Source organism: Eschrichtius robustus, chromosome 7, assembly GCF_028021215.1.
Source record: "Eschrichtius robustus isolate mEscRob2 chromosome 7, mEscRob2.pri, whole genome shotgun sequence".
Taxonomy (NCBI): domain Eukaryota; kingdom Metazoa; phylum Chordata; class Mammalia; order Artiodactyla; family Eschrichtiidae; genus Eschrichtius; species Eschrichtius robustus.
Window position 1 is genome coordinate 83,721,789 of NC_090830.1, and position 17,294 is coordinate 83,739,082.

Sequence of the window (17,294 nt, forward strand, 5' to 3'; positions counted from 1 at the left end):
GGGCTCTGCTGCTTATCGACTGTGTGACCTTGAGCAGGTCACCCCACCTCCCTAGGCTTCAGTTTCCCCACCTGTAGGAGGGAACATGTGGGATAATAAATATTACAACAGTTGGTAGATCAGTTATGGATGTGGGATTTCATGTGACTTGGTACTTTTCTTGTGTCTGGTTGCATAGACCATTATGTTTGCAAATGGAGCAGAATTCACACTTGCCTATTAAGTTTTGGAAAATTTGAGCCTAGAAACCAGCTGTCACATTAGTTGTGCAGCCTTAGAATGCTGCCCTTGTCCCCAGCCTGATATGAATTGCGGACAAAAAGGGGAACAGTCTCTGGCTGTTTCCTCTCTTGGTTCAGGAGTCCGAGTGCCTCTCCAGAGGAGTTTGGGTTTCCCACTAATGAATTCAGACCATAGCAGTTCTGGCTGGAGAGAGCCCCGGCTTCCTGGTGGGATGGAGCTGGCCATGCCTCTCCCCACCTCACTGCTCCTGCCCCCCAGGGCACTGCATTCACCAGGAGCTGCCAGTAGGCTCCTTGTCTCTGTCATATGTCAGAGGACTTCTGTAGTGCCCTCTTGTAAGGGCTGGAAGAGAACCACTCTTCTGGTCTGGCCCATTTGCTTTCCAGGTAAGGACATTGAGGCTCAGAGAGGTTGAGCATTGTGTCCAGAGAAACCTGGAGGCAGAGTCTGGGCAAGAGCCCAGACTCCTGGCTCACTCTCTGTGCCCAGACGGTGCCTGCCTCTGCCCTGGTCCCAGACCGCTCACTTAACGTCTCCTTGGCCTGGGACACCCATTCCTATAACTGGACTCAGGGCTGGGTATCTGCAAAGCCCTGGACCCCAGCTCTTGCCCCAGTGGGGGTTTTCCTGTTTCTGTTTTCCTGTCCAGGCCTTTCCCCAGCTGAGGCAGAAGTTGCCTTGGTTGCAGGGTCTCGTGGCTACTGCTCTGCCTTCCTAGTTCTGGACCTGCTCGGCTTCACCTCGACCTGTGGGGTCTCTGAGCCCCTGATGGCCACCTTCTGCCCTCAAGTATCAGTGCCTTTAGGTCCAAGAGCTGCTATCTGAGGCCTGGAAGGCGCTTTTGAGCCATCTGGTACAAGGGTTGCAAATTGGCAAATAGATTGGGCTCAAACCTTCAAAAACTTAACAGAAAAGTGCACATTCTCCCCATTTGCAAACATAACAGTGTATGCAATGAAACGGCAGGCAAGCACCTATCACATAAAATCCCACATCCATAACTGCGATCTATCAATTGTTGCTAATAATTAGTGTCTCATGTGTTCCCGCTTATAGATAGGGAAACTGCTTTTAAAGATTGAGAAATTTCACGTAGATATCTGGGTTTCTGGTTCCTCATGAAAAATGGATCAGGCAGCTGTGAGCCTTGTTCCTCTGTCATGTACTCGGCTGAGAAGTAACTGCCTCTCTGCGTGGTCCCCGTGGTCCCCACCACTCTCTGGCCTTACAGCTGGCCTGATTCCTGCATTTAAGTTACCCAGCTGGCCCCTTTGGGCTTTCAGGTTTGTGACCCCGAATCTAATCCAAACTTGCCGTTTTAGAGATGAGGGAACTGAAGTTCAGAGAGGGCCAGTGGCCTGCCTGGAGTCCCGTGGCAAGTGGGTTGCAGAGCTAGGACTCAAGCCCATGTTTTCCTCTGTGCTGCTGCTTCCTTGGTTGGGTTAAAGCTGTTCCTTGCCTCTCCTGGGCCCCAGCGGCCTTGGCTCTCCTGGCTTAGTGAGAGGATGTGTGGATGGTGTCTACTTCAGCACAATGAATGGAGCTCAGCTGGGGCCCTGCCCCCCTTTCCCTCCCCTCTGGGCTTGTAGGGCCCAGAGACTCTAACCAGCTCTCCTCGGTGACCTGGGCCTGGAGTCTGGGGTGAGGTCTGCATTGCATGTCTATCTGTCCCTCTTCTGTCCAGGAGCTCTATGCAGCTGGAGAGAACCGCCTCGGAACAGATGAGTCCAAGTTCAATGCAGTTCTGTGCTCCCGGAGCCGGGCCCACCTGGTGGCAGGTAAGGCAGTCCCAGCTTCCCTGCAGCCAGGTAATGAGGTCAGATGAGGTATGGCAGGAAACAGCTTGCAGGAACACTTAGCAGTTCCGCTCTGCATGGGCCTTTCACTTCCTTGAAAGAGCCCCCTGGTGGAGATTTAAAAGATAGTATCAGTGGGTTTCCTGAGTCTGCAAGCATCTGGTTCTGGAGGAAAGCAAGGGAGGAGGTTAGAGAAATGGGAGCCTCCTGTTGGCTGGTATCTTTACCTGCTAGAATGTGGAATATTAGAGTTGAGAGAGCCTTCAAGAGCACCTGACCCAGTGGTTTCCAAAGTGTGGCATAAAAAAATAAACATCACAATTAATAATACTAAGTAACACTTATTTACTCATTCCTTCAACAAATATAAACTGAGCTCCTGCCACGTGCCAGGTCATGGAGTAGGTGTAGGGAACGGCCCTGCAGAATCTCTGTTCTCAGGGGGTTCACCTTGTTTGGGGAGCCCGGCAGTAAACAAAAATCAAATACAATCTGTACCAGCTGGTAAATCTTTAGAGAAGAATTATAAAGTTGGGAACTGGCATAGGAAGTGATAAAGGTGTCGGAGGGTGCTGGGGGCATTCCTCACTGAGGTAATGACATTTGAGTTAAAAACATGAAGGAGTTGCAGGTGCAAAGGCCCTGAGCATGGGGTTCCCAGCGCAACCGAGAAAACAGTGAAGGGGGCTGGTGAGGTGCAGCAGGTGGAGTGAGTGAGCATAGGAGGAGGTGAGGTCAGAGACAGTAGGAAGCCCTGATGACAACTGCATGGACTTAGATGTTTACCCTGAATAAAACGGGGCCATTGGAGGGCTCTGAGTGAAGGAGAGACGTGATTTGACTTAGGTTCTGTGAGTGTCCTGGCTGTTGTGTTGAGAAGAGAGAAGGGATCAATGGCAGAGCAGGAAACCAGTTAGGAGGCTGCCGCAGTAAATCCAGGGGAGAAGTGACGGTGGCCGGGACCAGCTGGCAGGGGCAGGTGGCGAGAAGCGCTCGGATTCTGGCCCTGTTTGCCAGTGAACTGGACGTGGAGTGTGAGAGAGAGAAAGGAGTCAGGGATGACACAGGGTTTGTTCCCGCTGAGTCAGTGGAAGAGGGGAGGGGCCCTCGACCGAGACTGGGAAGCTGTGCATGGAGTGGGCTTCAGGAGGGAAGGAAGTCAGGAGCCTTGAGCCGCAGGTACCATGTAGGCAGTGGGTTTGCGAGGCCAGAGGTCAGGAGAGGCCTGGGCTAGAGATGGCAGTTTGGGAACTATGAGTGGGTCGAAGGAGTTTGAGGCTCTGGGACTGCAAGAGGTCCCTTCTGAGGGAGACGGGAGGGAGACCAGCAGTCTGAGGACAGGGCCCTGGCCGTTGCAGGAGACTTAGAAGGGGCACCCAAAGAAAGGGGCATCCTGGAGACCATCAGTGTCAGCGGCGAATATGAGAGGGCAGGTGAGGACAGAGAACGATGACCACACTTAGCAACGTGGGTGGGTGAAATCACCAGCACCCACTCTGTGCATGCACTGAGTCTTTAATACACGCAAATAGGGGCCATCCTCCTGTTCTACAGATGAGGACGCTGGCAAAGGGCAGTTGGGGAAGTCAGCTACCCAGGTGGTAACGTGGCAGAGCTGGGGTTTGGACTCAGGCCGCCTGCCTCCAGAGCACACTTTTTAACCTCTGCCCTATTCTGTACTGGAGCATGAGCGAGCATATGCTCATCTTAATCGTTGCTTATTTTAATGAGTATGGAATATATCCGTAGCACATCAAACCCCCGATTCCACAGATGTTATTAGTCAGGGGAAAAGAGGAGCTGATCGGAAGAAAATAGTAAGTAATGAAGTTGGATACAGATGTAGCGGAAATCATGATACTGATATGCAAATGACAGCAGTTTGGAGAACACAGATAGAAACTGAGACCCTGGCTGGGGAAGAGGAGGGTTATATCCTGGGGCAGAGCTCAAGTTAGGACCCAGGTCTCCATGGCACCACCTGCCTCTCTTGGAACCCACAGCCCACTTCCTGTGGGTGCTCGGCCCATCCCAGGGTAAGCTGGGGCGCTGGATGGGCGTTTGCTCACAGTCGGACTGGAAAGGTTGGCACATAGAATGACGGAGGAGGGCTGGGACTGGAGGTGCAGGATCTGGGACGAGAATATCGGTGTCAGGGCTCCTGGACCGGGGATCGAGGTGTGATGGGTGAGCAGTGGCGAGCGCAGTGCTGGTAAGGGGACGGTGTGAGCAGGCCTGGGGGGCGGGGGGAGTGCACTCTCCCTGGGGCAAAGAACTGGCCTACCTGAGAGCTGGGCAGGTGTGGTCACTGGGGCCGTCCAAGGCGCCAGGAGCAGAGTGGGAGAGGTGGGCTCTGGGAAGGGGCAGAGGCCTCCTCACCACGTGTCCTGTACAAGTCAGGTCGGGCTGCCGTAATAAAATACCACAGACTGGGTGGCTTAAACAACAGAAATCTGTTTTCTCATAGTTCTGGAGGCTGGAAGTTCAAGATGAAGGTGCTGGCAGTGATGGTTTCTCCTGAGGCCTCTCCTCTTGGCTTGCAGATGACCCCCTCCTTGCTGTGTCCGCGTGTGATCTTTCCTCTGTGTTTGCAGCCCTGGTGTTTCCTTGTGTGTCTAAATCTCCTTTTCTTATAAAGATACCAATCAGATTGGATTTGGACCCACGCTAAGGGCCTCATTTTAACTTAACTACCTCTTTAAAGACTATCTCCAAGTACAGTTAAATTCTGAAGTCCTAGGAGCTAGGACTTCAACAAAGGAATTTGGGGGGGCACAGAATTCAGTCCGTAACATGTCCCTCTGTCTTACCACTAGTTTTCAATGAGTATCAGCGAATGACAGGCCGTGACATTGAGAAGAGCATCTGCCGGGAGATGTCTGGGGACCTGGAGCAGGGCATGCTGGCCGTGGGTATGTATCTTGGCCTGCCCGCTGGGGGGCTGGCGTGTGTTGTGAGTTTTCAGGGTGCTCACCCACCCTCCGGTTGAGGAAGATCATAGTGAAAGGGTCCAAGATTGCTAAATCCAGTTGCCTACGTGGTGGGAAATCAGGCTGCTTCCAGGATCGACACATAGTTGTACCCCCAGCAGTCCTGGAGGTGTCTTGTTTATATTTCAAGCCCAGCCCTGGGGGAGGGAGCTGCAGTGCGGGCGCTAGTGGGAGCGTGACCAACTGTTCTCCCGGAGGAAGATGACGCATATCCTGCCAAGTTTCCTCTAAAAATACATCCCTGCAGGCAGTTGTCAGATGTTTGTGATGGAAACACGTGGAAAGATTTTTTTACTTGCAGCAGCAAAACAGGCCCTGGCCAAGGAAAGCTGGCGTAGCTCCCAGGACACTGGTGCACTCCTGCAGTGCCTGTGTCATGTCCTCCAGAGCAGGGCCTGATGGGCTCCAGGTCCATCCTCCCCCCTTCCCCCAACCCTGAGGGGTTGGCCCCTCTTTATACCCACTTGGGAACGTCATGGTTTGCCCATCTTCTGTTTTGCTTTTCTTGGAGTTTTCTGGATGGGACAGATTTCCCTGTGTACCCCATGGTAGGCATCGTGGCCTGAGAACCCTAGTTAGACGTCCGTTCCGCTCGGCCGTCCTTTTCCGTGAGGGTCACGGCGTCTCCAGTCTGTCCCCTCCTGCCTGAGCAGCAACATGGTTCCTCACACCATTCGCGCTCCTTCCCTACACAGCTTCCTGCATCACATTGGTTGTCAGGAAACGGGTTGGGTTGGTGTCCAGGCTCTGCATGTTTCTTTTCCAAAGGGCTGGAGCCAGGATTGTGGGATAATTGAGCCTGGAGGAGATGAGGGGAGAGGAAGATGGATGCAGTGGTGTGTTTGATTGGCATCCGGCCTCCTAAGAGGGTGCTGTGTGCGTCATGCCCCCCTGGACTGAGTTTTCTGCAGATCGAGTTAAGCCGTGTTTCTCTCTTCTAGTGAAATGTCTTAAGAATACCCCAGCCTTCTTTGCTGAAAGGCTCAACAAGGCCATGAGGGTAGGTAACCCCCAGGTGCAGGGTCTGGGTTGGGGGTGTCTCAGCCCACTCGTTACTGGGACCTCGCTCAGGGGAGGAGGCATGAGGAGGGCCACCCTTCAGCCAAGAGGACAGAGGGCCCAGGGGTGGGGAGGGGACCAGGGCCCAGGGAAGGTGGGGAAGTGGACGGTGAGGAGGCCCGTTGCTCATGCGCCTGGGCCAACTCTCTTTAGGGAGCAGGAACCAAGGACCGGACCCTGATCCGCATCATGGTGTCTCGCAGCGAGATCGACCTCCTGGACATCAGAGCAGAGTATAAGCGGCTGTACGGCAAGTCCCTGTACCACGACATCACGGTACGGGCCTCTGGGGGCTGTCTGGGCTGCCTCTTGGCGTCCTGCTCACCCACGGACCTCCCTGGCCACTCTCACCGTCCCCTTTACTCCCCCTCCTCAGAGCTCCCGCGGGCTCGGCTTCAGCCAAGTATGGGCATCTTGTCTGTGGTCCTCGTACTTGCCCTCTTCAGTTTTCACTTGTTCATCTGGTTGTACAACAGCAGGTTGTCAGCTCCTGATGGCAGCGTGGCTCTTGACCCTGCTGTCGCCCCTCTCTGTGTCCCAGCATCCAGCACATCTGCTGTTCAGTAAACAGTTGTTGGGGGGGAGGGTCCAAAATCGGCATCAGAGAACACAGGACCTCCCCCACCTGGTGCCTGGCCTTCAGAGTCCAGCCACCCTGTGGGTCTGTGATCCGTCAGTGAGAAATCAAGCCCCGAGCCCCCTGGAGGGTGGGCGGCTCTGGCTCCCTGATGAGTCCCCTCCCTCAGCTCTGTGGTGGAGGCAGCACAGGAAGGCAGTTCAGAGTGAGGGCTCGGGGGTCACACTGCTTGGGGTCCAGCTCTGGCTTTTCTACTTGCTCACTGTGTGATCTCGAGCAGCTTGCTTAAACCTCCCTGAACCCCAGTTCCATCATCGTTAAGAGGAGGATAATAATAGTACCCCCCGCCCAGGACTGTTGTGTCTTGAAGGAGGTGGTCCACATGAAGCATGTTGTGTGACACATGTACGTGTCTGATAGGCACTGGCTCCTGTTTTATCACTGTGCCAGAGCCAGTCTGACAAAATTGATTGCTGTCGTGGCAGGGGTTGGGGGGGTCTGACACTTAATTTCTGAACTCACATGAACCTTGATATTGAAGTCAGCACGCCCAGGTCCTGATTTCAGACTCATTAACGTTTGATGTTGGGCATGTCACTGAGAGAAGCTTCTCTCTCTTTTCTTAGATATAAAAGCAATGCTGTTGATAGCAGAGAATTAGTAATTATTCACAAAGTATCTTGTGTGTGCCAATAGGTTGTGGGCATCTGAAAGAAGCCACAGGCCTTGCCCTCAAGGAAGGAAACGATGGCAGGAAAGGATGAGAAATTAGCTAAGTGTGGCCTTACTTCTAATGTAAGTGCAGTGGACTCAGATAGAGGAGAGATCAGTGTGAACTGGGATGCCCAAATAATAATAGTCCCCTTCACTGGATGGTCGTATCATAGTAGATTATACTTCCTGTACAGGACACAGTAGTGCATTATGGTATAATCCCAACTTAGTGCAACAAAAATGCACTGGGCCAAGGCCACCAGTAGTTAGCCCTGGGTAGGGGGGTTTTTGGCTGTTTAAAATTTTTTTGTATTTGTTTTTCAAATTCTGACTTTGATCATTGGGGTGAGTACAGCTTTCTGTTTTTTAATGGGAGGGCTCAGGAGGCTGAACTGCGTTGTCAAAGGTCTGTGCCACCTTCAAGGCCAGCGTGTGAGCCTCTCACCTGCTCTGGCACCAGCACGGTGGGGAATTTCCTAGGATGGGGCTGCCTCTCTGTAAGGGCACCTGGGGCAGAAGAAAATCAGGAGCCAGGAAGCTAGAATTGGCCGAGCCTCACTTAACTGATGTCTTACTTGTTTCTGTGACCAGGGAGACACTTCCGGGGACTACCGGAAGATTCTGCTGAAGATCTGTGGTGGCAACGACTGAGCGGTGACTGGTGGGTCACTTCTGTCCACCTGCTGGCAACAGCAATGCCAGGAAAAGGCCAAAAGAATGTTTGTCTGTTTCTAACAAATCCACAAAAAACCCCTTGGTGTCCCAGCGTGGACCATCCATAGAACCTTGGCCCCGTCCCCCGCCTGCCCTCCTGATCTGTGTCTTGTGCTCGTGCTGAGGGACCTGGGTTGGTCGTGAACTCTCTCAGGATACCTCCTCCCCACCCCCACTCCTCACAGCCTCCTGCAGCTAAAGTAGACGTTTTGTTTCCTGACTCATGCAGTCATTCCCCTTTGCTTGTGGCTGAAACTCCTGGCTTCGTTTTAGTCATATAATGTTGTATGTTTATTTGGAGGTGTTTTTTTTAATATATAGTCGTTGCAGACAGATGCGCACACGTCTTTGCTGCATACACAGTTTGGGTGAGACAGGTGGGGACTGGGGGCGCCATGTCCTCACTGAGGAGTAAAAGGGAAAACCTTTAAGGGTACTCTTTGCATCTGGTGAGAATGTGTCATGAGCTTTGTTATTGCCAAACTCACTGCTTTTTAGAAAAGAAAAAAGCCAGAAAGTCATCTGTTCCACGCAAAACCACGAGAACAAAGCCAGCTGCCTGCCAGTGACAGGGTTACTTGTAATTGAGAATGTGCCTTAAACCTGAATGTCGATGGCCAAAAGCTGTTTCCAAATTAAAGTCAGCCAGCTCTGGAACGTTCTGGAAGTGTTTACCTGGTGCCAGCTTGTTTTCCTGTGCTTCATGATTCTGCCCTGTAGCTCAGGGGTCCAGCCTTACTAGCCGGTGGAAATTTTTATGACTTTAAATAGAAACTTGTGCTTAGGAAACCCTGAGCGTAAGTAATTTGCAGGGACTGGGTTGTAAGGACATGAGAAATGGAAGTTCCTGAAATTCGTGCTCAGGGCCCAGACGCTGAAAAGGCATCATATGCGGGCACGGTGAGGTCCACTAGGGCGAGTAGGAGGAGCGTGGTCCTTCCCCCCAGGTCCGGAAGGAGGGGCACAGGAAGGAGGGGGTGTGCATGACTCCTGGGGGAGGCCTTACAGAGGAGGATCAGAGAGGCGTGAGACCAGCTCCTCCCCTCAGGGACCCTTCAGTCTGAAAGGGAGCTCCTGGCTGTGGTCCCCGGCAGGCCCTTTGCCCCTTGGTTGGTGGTGTTAGGAGAAGGCAAGTCCAGAAGGGACAGAGTTTCTAGAAGTCGTCGTCACTTCTAGAAGCCGAAAGCTTGTTTTCTGGTCAGGGATCTTCACTCCCTTTCTGGTTTCTTATGTTGAAAGTTTAGAAAGGAGAGAATCAGAGATTATGGTGGGAGCCCAAGCTTGCTGGGCCCTAGCAGGGGCCCCAGGGAGTGGCTTGTCCACAGAGTAGACATCTGCTTGGGGACACCACCCTGACTCCTCCCTGCCTTGTGGACATAGAAGAGGGGATGGCCCAAGGGGCGTGGAGCAGCTGTGAGCTGGACACTAGCCTGGTCTACCTAGACCTGCCTTGCCCAGCCAGAAGGGCTGATGTGGGCCCTGGAATGGACGGCAGGCCCTGCTTGTCACGTCAGCTCTGCTTCAGTTTCCATGCCTGGAGCCTCTTGACCAAGACCCAGCATGCTTGGCTGCTCTTCCCCAAGGGCAGGCCCCTTGCCCTTGGGTGCCAGGTGGGACCTGCCTGGTGGCATGAACTGTGTAGCACTGCACAACTTGCCGTGAGTCCAGGCTGACTTTGGTGGCCTCCTGCACTGTGCCAGGGCCTAGCTTCAACCTCCCATAACGTGACTGTAAATGTTCTGTGACATTACTTTGTCCCATTGTCTGCACCGGAGGTTCCAACCTGGTGCCCAGCAGGCAGTATTTAACCTGTACATGCATTCACTTTGGTCCCCCAAAAGTCCTTTTAGACATTTGAATTTGTTGCCAACATTTAAGCATTGAGCGATGTCATATTTTTAAAAATCTGGAATAATGGATTCTCTTGAAAAACCAAAAATTCTAGTAACACTTGCCCAGAATTCCTGCACACCAGTTGCTGCTGGAGCCAACTCGCAGGTGCCCTGTTTAGGTATGTACTCTCCATTTTGCCACAGGCCCCACTACTCCCTATTGTTATATCATGTGTACGTTACCTGTTGGGCCCCTACACGTCTTTGAGTTTGAGACCCTTGGCCTACACACTTGGGAGCCACCTGTGTTCATCCTGGTCCTTATTTTCTACCTTTCTGTCCCTCTGACTTCCCTCTTGGTCATGCCCATGGGACCCAACTCATAGTAAGGATGGGCTGGAGGACTATGTGAATGCCTCACAGATCTCTCCAGAGACAAAGAAAGGCACCTACTGCCTTCTAAGATCAGTAAAAGGTTCTTAACACTGACAGTGATGCTCAGGATAAAAAAAGATGAGGGAGACATTGACCTTACAGGTCATTTTTCTGGGAGGAAACTACACTGGGTCTTTTCCTGCTTCCTGGAGGTGTTAGTCAAGGCCAGTCCATGCCGCACATCTAATGTCACTTCCAGAATAGCAACCAGAGGATGAGGCATCAGGTGAATTCAGCCCTGAGTCCATTTTCAACAGCTGGGGGGACATTGGAATGAACACTGTGTGTTAGGGACAGGGCCAGGACTAGGGTGAGGCAATGAGTCACTTGCCTCAGGTGCAAAATTTAAGAAAGGAACCTTGGAGTGCTCACTTTGTAGACGGGGAAACGGTCCTGAAGTGGTGGTTCTCAAACCCTAGTGTGCATCGGGATCTTCTGAGGAGCTTGTTAAAGGTGCAGGTCCCTGGGCCCCACCCTCACAGATTCTGAGCAGCCATGGGGGCCAAGAAACTGCATCTGTAACCTGCTTGCCTTATGTTCTGATGCTGATCTAAATACTGCTGCACTGAGACAGAGAACTTCTGAAATTAGAAATGTTCACACAGAGGGCAGGTGAGCAGGTGGCAGAGTGTTTCAGTCAGGTGGTGGGAGGTGGGACTGGTCCACTCCTAGCTTTGGCAAGAGGGATCTGAAAGATGAGTCTTTGCAGATGCCCATGGTCAAAGCAACAACTGGATGGCCATGCCATGTCCATCCTTGTGCTTTGGCAGGGAGTTATAGTCCTAGCCTAGGACTTGGCCCCTTATTTCTGCCCTCAGCTCCTTCCTACCCTGGCTGATATGGAGTGGAGTCAGATATGAAAACAGAAATCAAGCTAATCATTTCCCCAGGCAGATACTAGACTAGCTTAAATTTTTTACCCCATCAAACCTGAAAGCTTCTCTGCTTGTGTTCCTGTAAGGACAGGGACATCATTACTCAGTCCTCCAACTGGCCCTATACAGGGTTCCCTCTCAGCAAAGGGTTTGGTCAGTCAGGGCCTCAACTCTATAAGGGGCTCTTACCCTCAACCCCCACTCCTTGGAAAGCTTGCTTTGGCCTAATACTGGTGTCCACTCTGAACCTGGTTCCTTCCCAGCAATAAGAGGTGAAGGAGCCCTGAAGCAGAAAGAGCACTGGTCCAGGAGTCAGGCATCCCTATTCTGGTCTCAGCTCAGCTACTGGTTTGCTGTGTGGCCCTGGATAAGCCACTTCCTCTCTTTGGGCCTAAAATGAAGGGGGAAGACTAGATCAGAGCTTCTTAAACTTCATTGTAGTCAGCAAAAATGGTAGAGTAGGGAACTCCAAAAGCCTGTTCCTCCGTGAAAGCGACAAATAAGATGGCAAAAACTGTCAGAATCAACTTTATGAGAGCTCTGAAAATGAAAGTTTGCAACCAAACAAAAGCTTAAAAAAAAAAAAGCTGAGTCTTGGTAAGAGGATCTTGCTTCATTTTCACTTAACTCCAGCCTTATCCTCCTCACCCCAGCTTGGCATCAGCCTCAAAAACAATATCCACAGTCTGTTATAGGTTCTTAGCAATGAATGGAGCAGAATGGACCTTGTTCTCAAGAATTATGGTTGGTTGTTTTGATCTTTCTTGTTGCTCCCTGAAAGACTGGCTCAAATGACTTGCTCTTATTTTACCTAATTTGGAACTCTCCCAAGGAGGAGGTGGTAACCCTCAGGGACATTGGAAGGCAAATTCATTAGCACTGATGCCTGGAGAGAGGGATAACAGTTGGGGCAAACAGGAGACAAATTGAAAAGTTTGGGGAGCAAAGGCTGATGATGTGATGCTTTGGGGAATAATGGTTTTGGAGTGCTCCCATTAATTCCTGGGAATCTAGAAGGCCACACACATGCCCAAGGCTGGGCACATGCTTAGAAAAGACTTGAGAGGGCTTCCCTGGTGGCGCAGTGGTTAAGAATCCGCCTGCCAATGCGGGAGACATGGGTTCGAGCCCTGGTCTGGGAAGATCCCACATGCCGCGGAGCAACTAAGCCCGTGCGCCACAACTACTGAGCCTGCGCTCTAGAGCCCGCGAGCCACAACTACTGAAGCCTGCGCGCCTAGAGCCCGTGCTCCGCAACAAGAGAGACCACCGCAACGAGAAGCCCGTGCACTGCAACAAAGAGTAGCCCCCGCTCAACGCAACTAGAGAAAGCCCGCACGCAGCAACGAAGACCCAACGCAGCCAAAAATAAATAAATAAATTTATTAAAAAAAAAAAAAAAAAAGACTTGAGAGGACCGTAAGCTCTCACCTCTGGCTGACCTTCAGGCTGTACACATTCAGGAAGTGAAGCAGGCAGAGTCATAGACTGCTTGGCAGAGTATCAAAAGATTTGTCCCAGCACACACAGACACATTTGTAAAGACTGGGAAATTTGGGGTTTTGTGGTTGTTCCAGGAGTTTAAGGAGTTGTGTTGAATCACTAGTGACCACTGAGTTAACTGAACAGAGACTTCAATGACCACACCAAATACAAACTTTAAAAAACTAGTTCAGAAAGTCACTAAACAAACTACAACAAATTCAACAAGCAGCAATAACAAACTCTGGGGAGGGGGAAGAATCTGATTTCCAGAGTTTTTACATAATGTTCAAAATGCCCAGTTTTCAACAAAAATTATTGAGGCATGCCAAGAAACAAGAAAGTATGACCCATACTCAGGAAAACAAGAAATCTGTTCATAGAAATTGAGGAAAACCGAGATATTGGACTTACCAAGAAAAGACTTTAAATCAACTGCCTTTAAAAAGCTCAAAGAGCTAAAGGAAACCATGTGTAAAGAACCAAAGGAAACTAAGAGAATGATGTCTCACCAAATAGAGAATGTCAATAAAAGGAAGTTATAAAAAGGAACCAAATAGAAATTCTGGAGTTGAAAAGTACAATTATAAATTTTTAAATATCACTTAGAGGGACTCAAGAGGAGATTTGAGAAGGTAGAAGAAAGAGTTGGCAAACTTCAAGATAGGTCAATTGAGATTTCCCAATCTGAGGAGTAAAAAGAAAAAAGAATGAAGAAAAATTAACAGAGCCTAAGACCTGTGGGACATCATCATGAAGTATACCAACGTACACATAATGGGGGTCATAGAAGAGAAGAGAGAAAGCAGAAATACTTGAAGAAACAGTGGCTGAAAGCTTAGAAATTCGATGAAAGACATTAATCCACACATCTCAGGAGCTCAGTGAGCCATAAGTAGTATTTTTAAGAAGGTCCACTTTGAGACACATTATAACCAAACTGTTGAAAAACAAGGAATCCTGAAGTCAGCAATAGAGAACTGACTTGTCACATACAAGGGATCTTCAATAAGATTAACATCTGATTTCTTGTCAGAAACCATAAAGGCTAGAAGGCAGTAGGATGACATATTCAGTGTGCTGCAAAAAGAAATGTTAACAGGAATCCTATATCTGGCAAAACAGTCTTCAAAAATGAAGTTAACACATTCCTGGGTGAACAAAAATTGAGACAGGTTCTTGCTAGTAGACCTTTCATATGAGAAATGCTAAAGAAAGTCCTTCAAACTGAAATGAAAGGATACTGGACAGTAATTCAAATGCACCTGAAGAAATGAAATGTTGGTAAAGATAAACATAGGTAAATATAAACATCAGTATTAATATATATTTTTTGGTTTGTAGCACTTCTTTTTTTCCTATATGATTTAAAAGATAATTGCACCAAACAAGGATTATAACACTATGTTGATGGGCACAAAATGTATAAGGACGTGATTTGTGACAATAACAACATTAAAGGCAGGTGATGGAGCTATATAGGACGTATATAGAGAGACAAAGCTTTTGTATACTGTTGAAACTTGGTATTAATTCAAACTGGACTTATAAATTAAGATGTTAATGTAATCCCAGAAAATAACAAAAATAGTAAAAGAAAGGAGAAGGAATCAAGTGGTACACTTGAAACCATCTGACATAAAATGTGGCAATAATGGAGGAATTAAGGAGCCAAAAAATTATGACATAGAAAACAAATAACAAAATGGCACAAATCTTTATTTATTAGTAATTACTTTAAATATAAATGGAGTAAATGCTCCAATTAAGAGGCAGAGATTGGCAAAGGACATTATATCCTAATAAAATGGTTAACCCATTAAGATATAACCATTATAAACATATATGCATCTAACAATAGATCCCCAGAAAGTTTGAGACAGACTGACAATTGAAGGGAGAAATTGTCCAACAATAGTAGTTGGAGACTTCAACACTTCACTTTCCCTATTGGATAGAACAATTAGACAAAAGATAAACAAGGAAACAGAAAACTTGAACAGCACTATAAATCAGCTAGACCTAACAGACATATATAGAACTGTCCACCCAACAAGAGAATATGCATTCTTCTTAAGTGCACATGGAAAATTCTCCAGATAAACCACAAAAGAATCTAAATAAATTTTAGAAGATTCAAACCGTACAGAGTATCTTCTATGACCACAATGGAATGAAATTTAAAATAAATATCAGGAGGAAATCTGGAAATTTTACAAGTAGGTGAAAACTAAACATACTTTAAAAAAAAACAATGAGTTAAAGAAATGAGAAATTAAGAAATACTTTGAGATTAATTAAAATGAAAGCCCAAAACTTATGGGATGCAGTGAAAGCATTGCTCAGAGGGAAATCTATAGCTGTAAATGCCTACATTAAAAAAGAAAAAAAAATCTCAAATCAGTAGGCTAACCTCCCACTTTAAGGAATTAGAAAAAGAAGAGCAAACTAAACCCAAAGCAACCAGAAAGAAGGAAATAATAAAGATTAGAGTGCAGATAAGCAAAATAGAGACTAGAAAAACAATAGAATCAATGAAACAAAAAGCCTTCTTCAAAAAGATCAACAAAATTAACAAACCTTTAGACTGACAGAGAAAGAAGGAGAGAGGAGACTCAATTACTAAAATCAGAAATGAAAGTGAGGACATTACTAACAGCTTCATAGAAGTAAAATAAAGGATTATAAGAAAATACTGTTAACAACTGTATGCCAACATATTAGATAACCTAGATGAAATGGGGAAATTCCTAGAAACACACAAAGTCTGAAATTTGACTCAAGAAGAAATAGAAAGTCTGAATAGACCTATAAGAGGAGATCAGTAATTAAAAACTCCCAACAAGGAAAAATCCAGAACCAGGAGCCTTCACTGGTGAATTCTATCAAACATTTAAAGAAAAAGTAACAACAATCCTTCTCAAACTCTTCCCCCCAAATAGAACAGGAAACACTTCCTAACTCATTCTGTGAGACCAGCATTTCCCTGATACCAAAGCCACAAGAAATGTGCAAAAAACCTCAGTGAAGTACTATCAGACTGAATCTAGCAGTATATTACAAGGATTATCCAGCATGACCAAGTGGGGTTTATCAAAGGAATACAAGGAGCATTCAATATGTAAAAAAATAAATAAATGTAATACATACTGACAGAATGAAGGGGGATAAAAACTACATGATGATCTCAATTGATGCAGAAAAAGCATTTGAGAAAACCCAACATCTTTTCACATATAATAATAAACCTAAGAAACTAAAAACAGAAGGAAAATCTATCAACCTGAAATAAAGGGCATCTACGAAAAGCATACCCAATGGTGAAAAAATAAAAGCTTTTCCTTAAGATCAAGAACAAGACAAAGATGTCTGCTATTGCCACTACTACTCAACATTGTATTGAAAGTTCTAGCCAGGGTAATTAGGCAAGAAAAAGAAATAAAAGGCATCCAAATTGGAAAGTAAGAAGTAAAACTCTATTCACAGATTACATCATCTTATATATAGAAAATCCTAAAATATCCACACAAAACCCATTAGAGCTAGTAAACGAATTCAGCAAAGTTGCAGGATAGGATATGTGATCAACCAAAAAAGTCGTTTACATATCCATGCACTAGCAATGAACAATCTGAAAGTAAAATTAAGAAAACAATTCCATTTACAATCATTGCAAAAGGAATAAAATACTTAAGGATAAATTTAGCCAAGGTGGTGTAAGATTTATACACTGAAAAATACAAAAAATACAAAACATCCTGTGCTCATGGATCGGAAGACTTAGTATTGTGGAGATGGCAGTACTCTAAAAATTGATCTACAGATTCAATCTAATCCATATCAAAATTCCAACTGCCTTTTGCTGATGTGGACACGCTGATCCTAAAATCCATATGGAATTGTAAGGAACTGTTCCTCAAATAGCCAAAACAGTCTTGGAAAAGAACAAAAAAGTTAGGGAACTCATACTTCTTCATTTTAAAACTTACCACGAAGCTATAGTAATTCAAACTGTGATACCGGCATAAAGACAGACATACAGAACCATGAGATAGAATTGAGAAGTAAACCTAAACCTTATGCTCAAATGATTTTTGACAGGGTGCCAGGACCGTTCAGTGGGGAAAGAATATTCTCTTCATCTAAGTGCGAGTAATGAAGTTGAATCCCCACCTCACACCACATACAAACTTTAACCTAAAATAGATTTAAAAAACTAAATATAAGAGCTAAAGCTATACAAATCTTAGAAGACAGGATTAAATGATTCATAACCTTGGATGTGGCAGTGGATTCTTAGATATGACACCAAAACAACAGGCAACAAAAACAACAAAAATAGATAAATTGGATTTCATCAAAACTGTTGTTTCAAAGGACACTCTAAAGAAAATAAAAAGACAACCCAGAAAATGAGAGAAAACATTTGTAAATCATATATCTGATAAAAACCTAGTATCCACAATACATAAAGAACTCTTACAACTCAACAGCAAAAAGACAACCTAGTTTTTAAAACGGGCAAAGGATTTGAATAGACCTTCCTCCAAAAAAGACATACAAGTGTCCGACAAACA

The 17,294-nt window shown here is 47.0% G+C and overlaps 1 protein-coding gene across 2 annotated transcripts in view; it reads left to right on the plus strand.

Moving 5' to 3' along the window:
- Positions 1-8,754, plus strand: part of ANXA11 (annexin A11) — a 39,937-nt gene extending 31,183 nt beyond the window's left edge. For both annotated transcript variants that reach the window (XM_068547978.1, XM_068547979.1), the window contains exons 11-15: positions 1,928-2,021; positions 4,856-4,951; positions 5,971-6,029; positions 6,242-6,364; positions 7,971-8,754. In XM_068547978.1, the coding sequence (XP_068404079.1) occupies positions 1,928-2,021; positions 4,856-4,951; positions 5,971-6,029; positions 6,242-6,364; positions 7,971-8,030 (432 nt within the window). In that variant the 3' untranslated portion in view covers positions 8,031-8,754. The remainder of the gene's footprint in view (positions 1-1,927; positions 2,022-4,855; positions 4,952-5,970; positions 6,030-6,241; positions 6,365-7,970) is intronic.
- Positions 8,755-17,294: the final 8,540 nt, after the last annotated feature.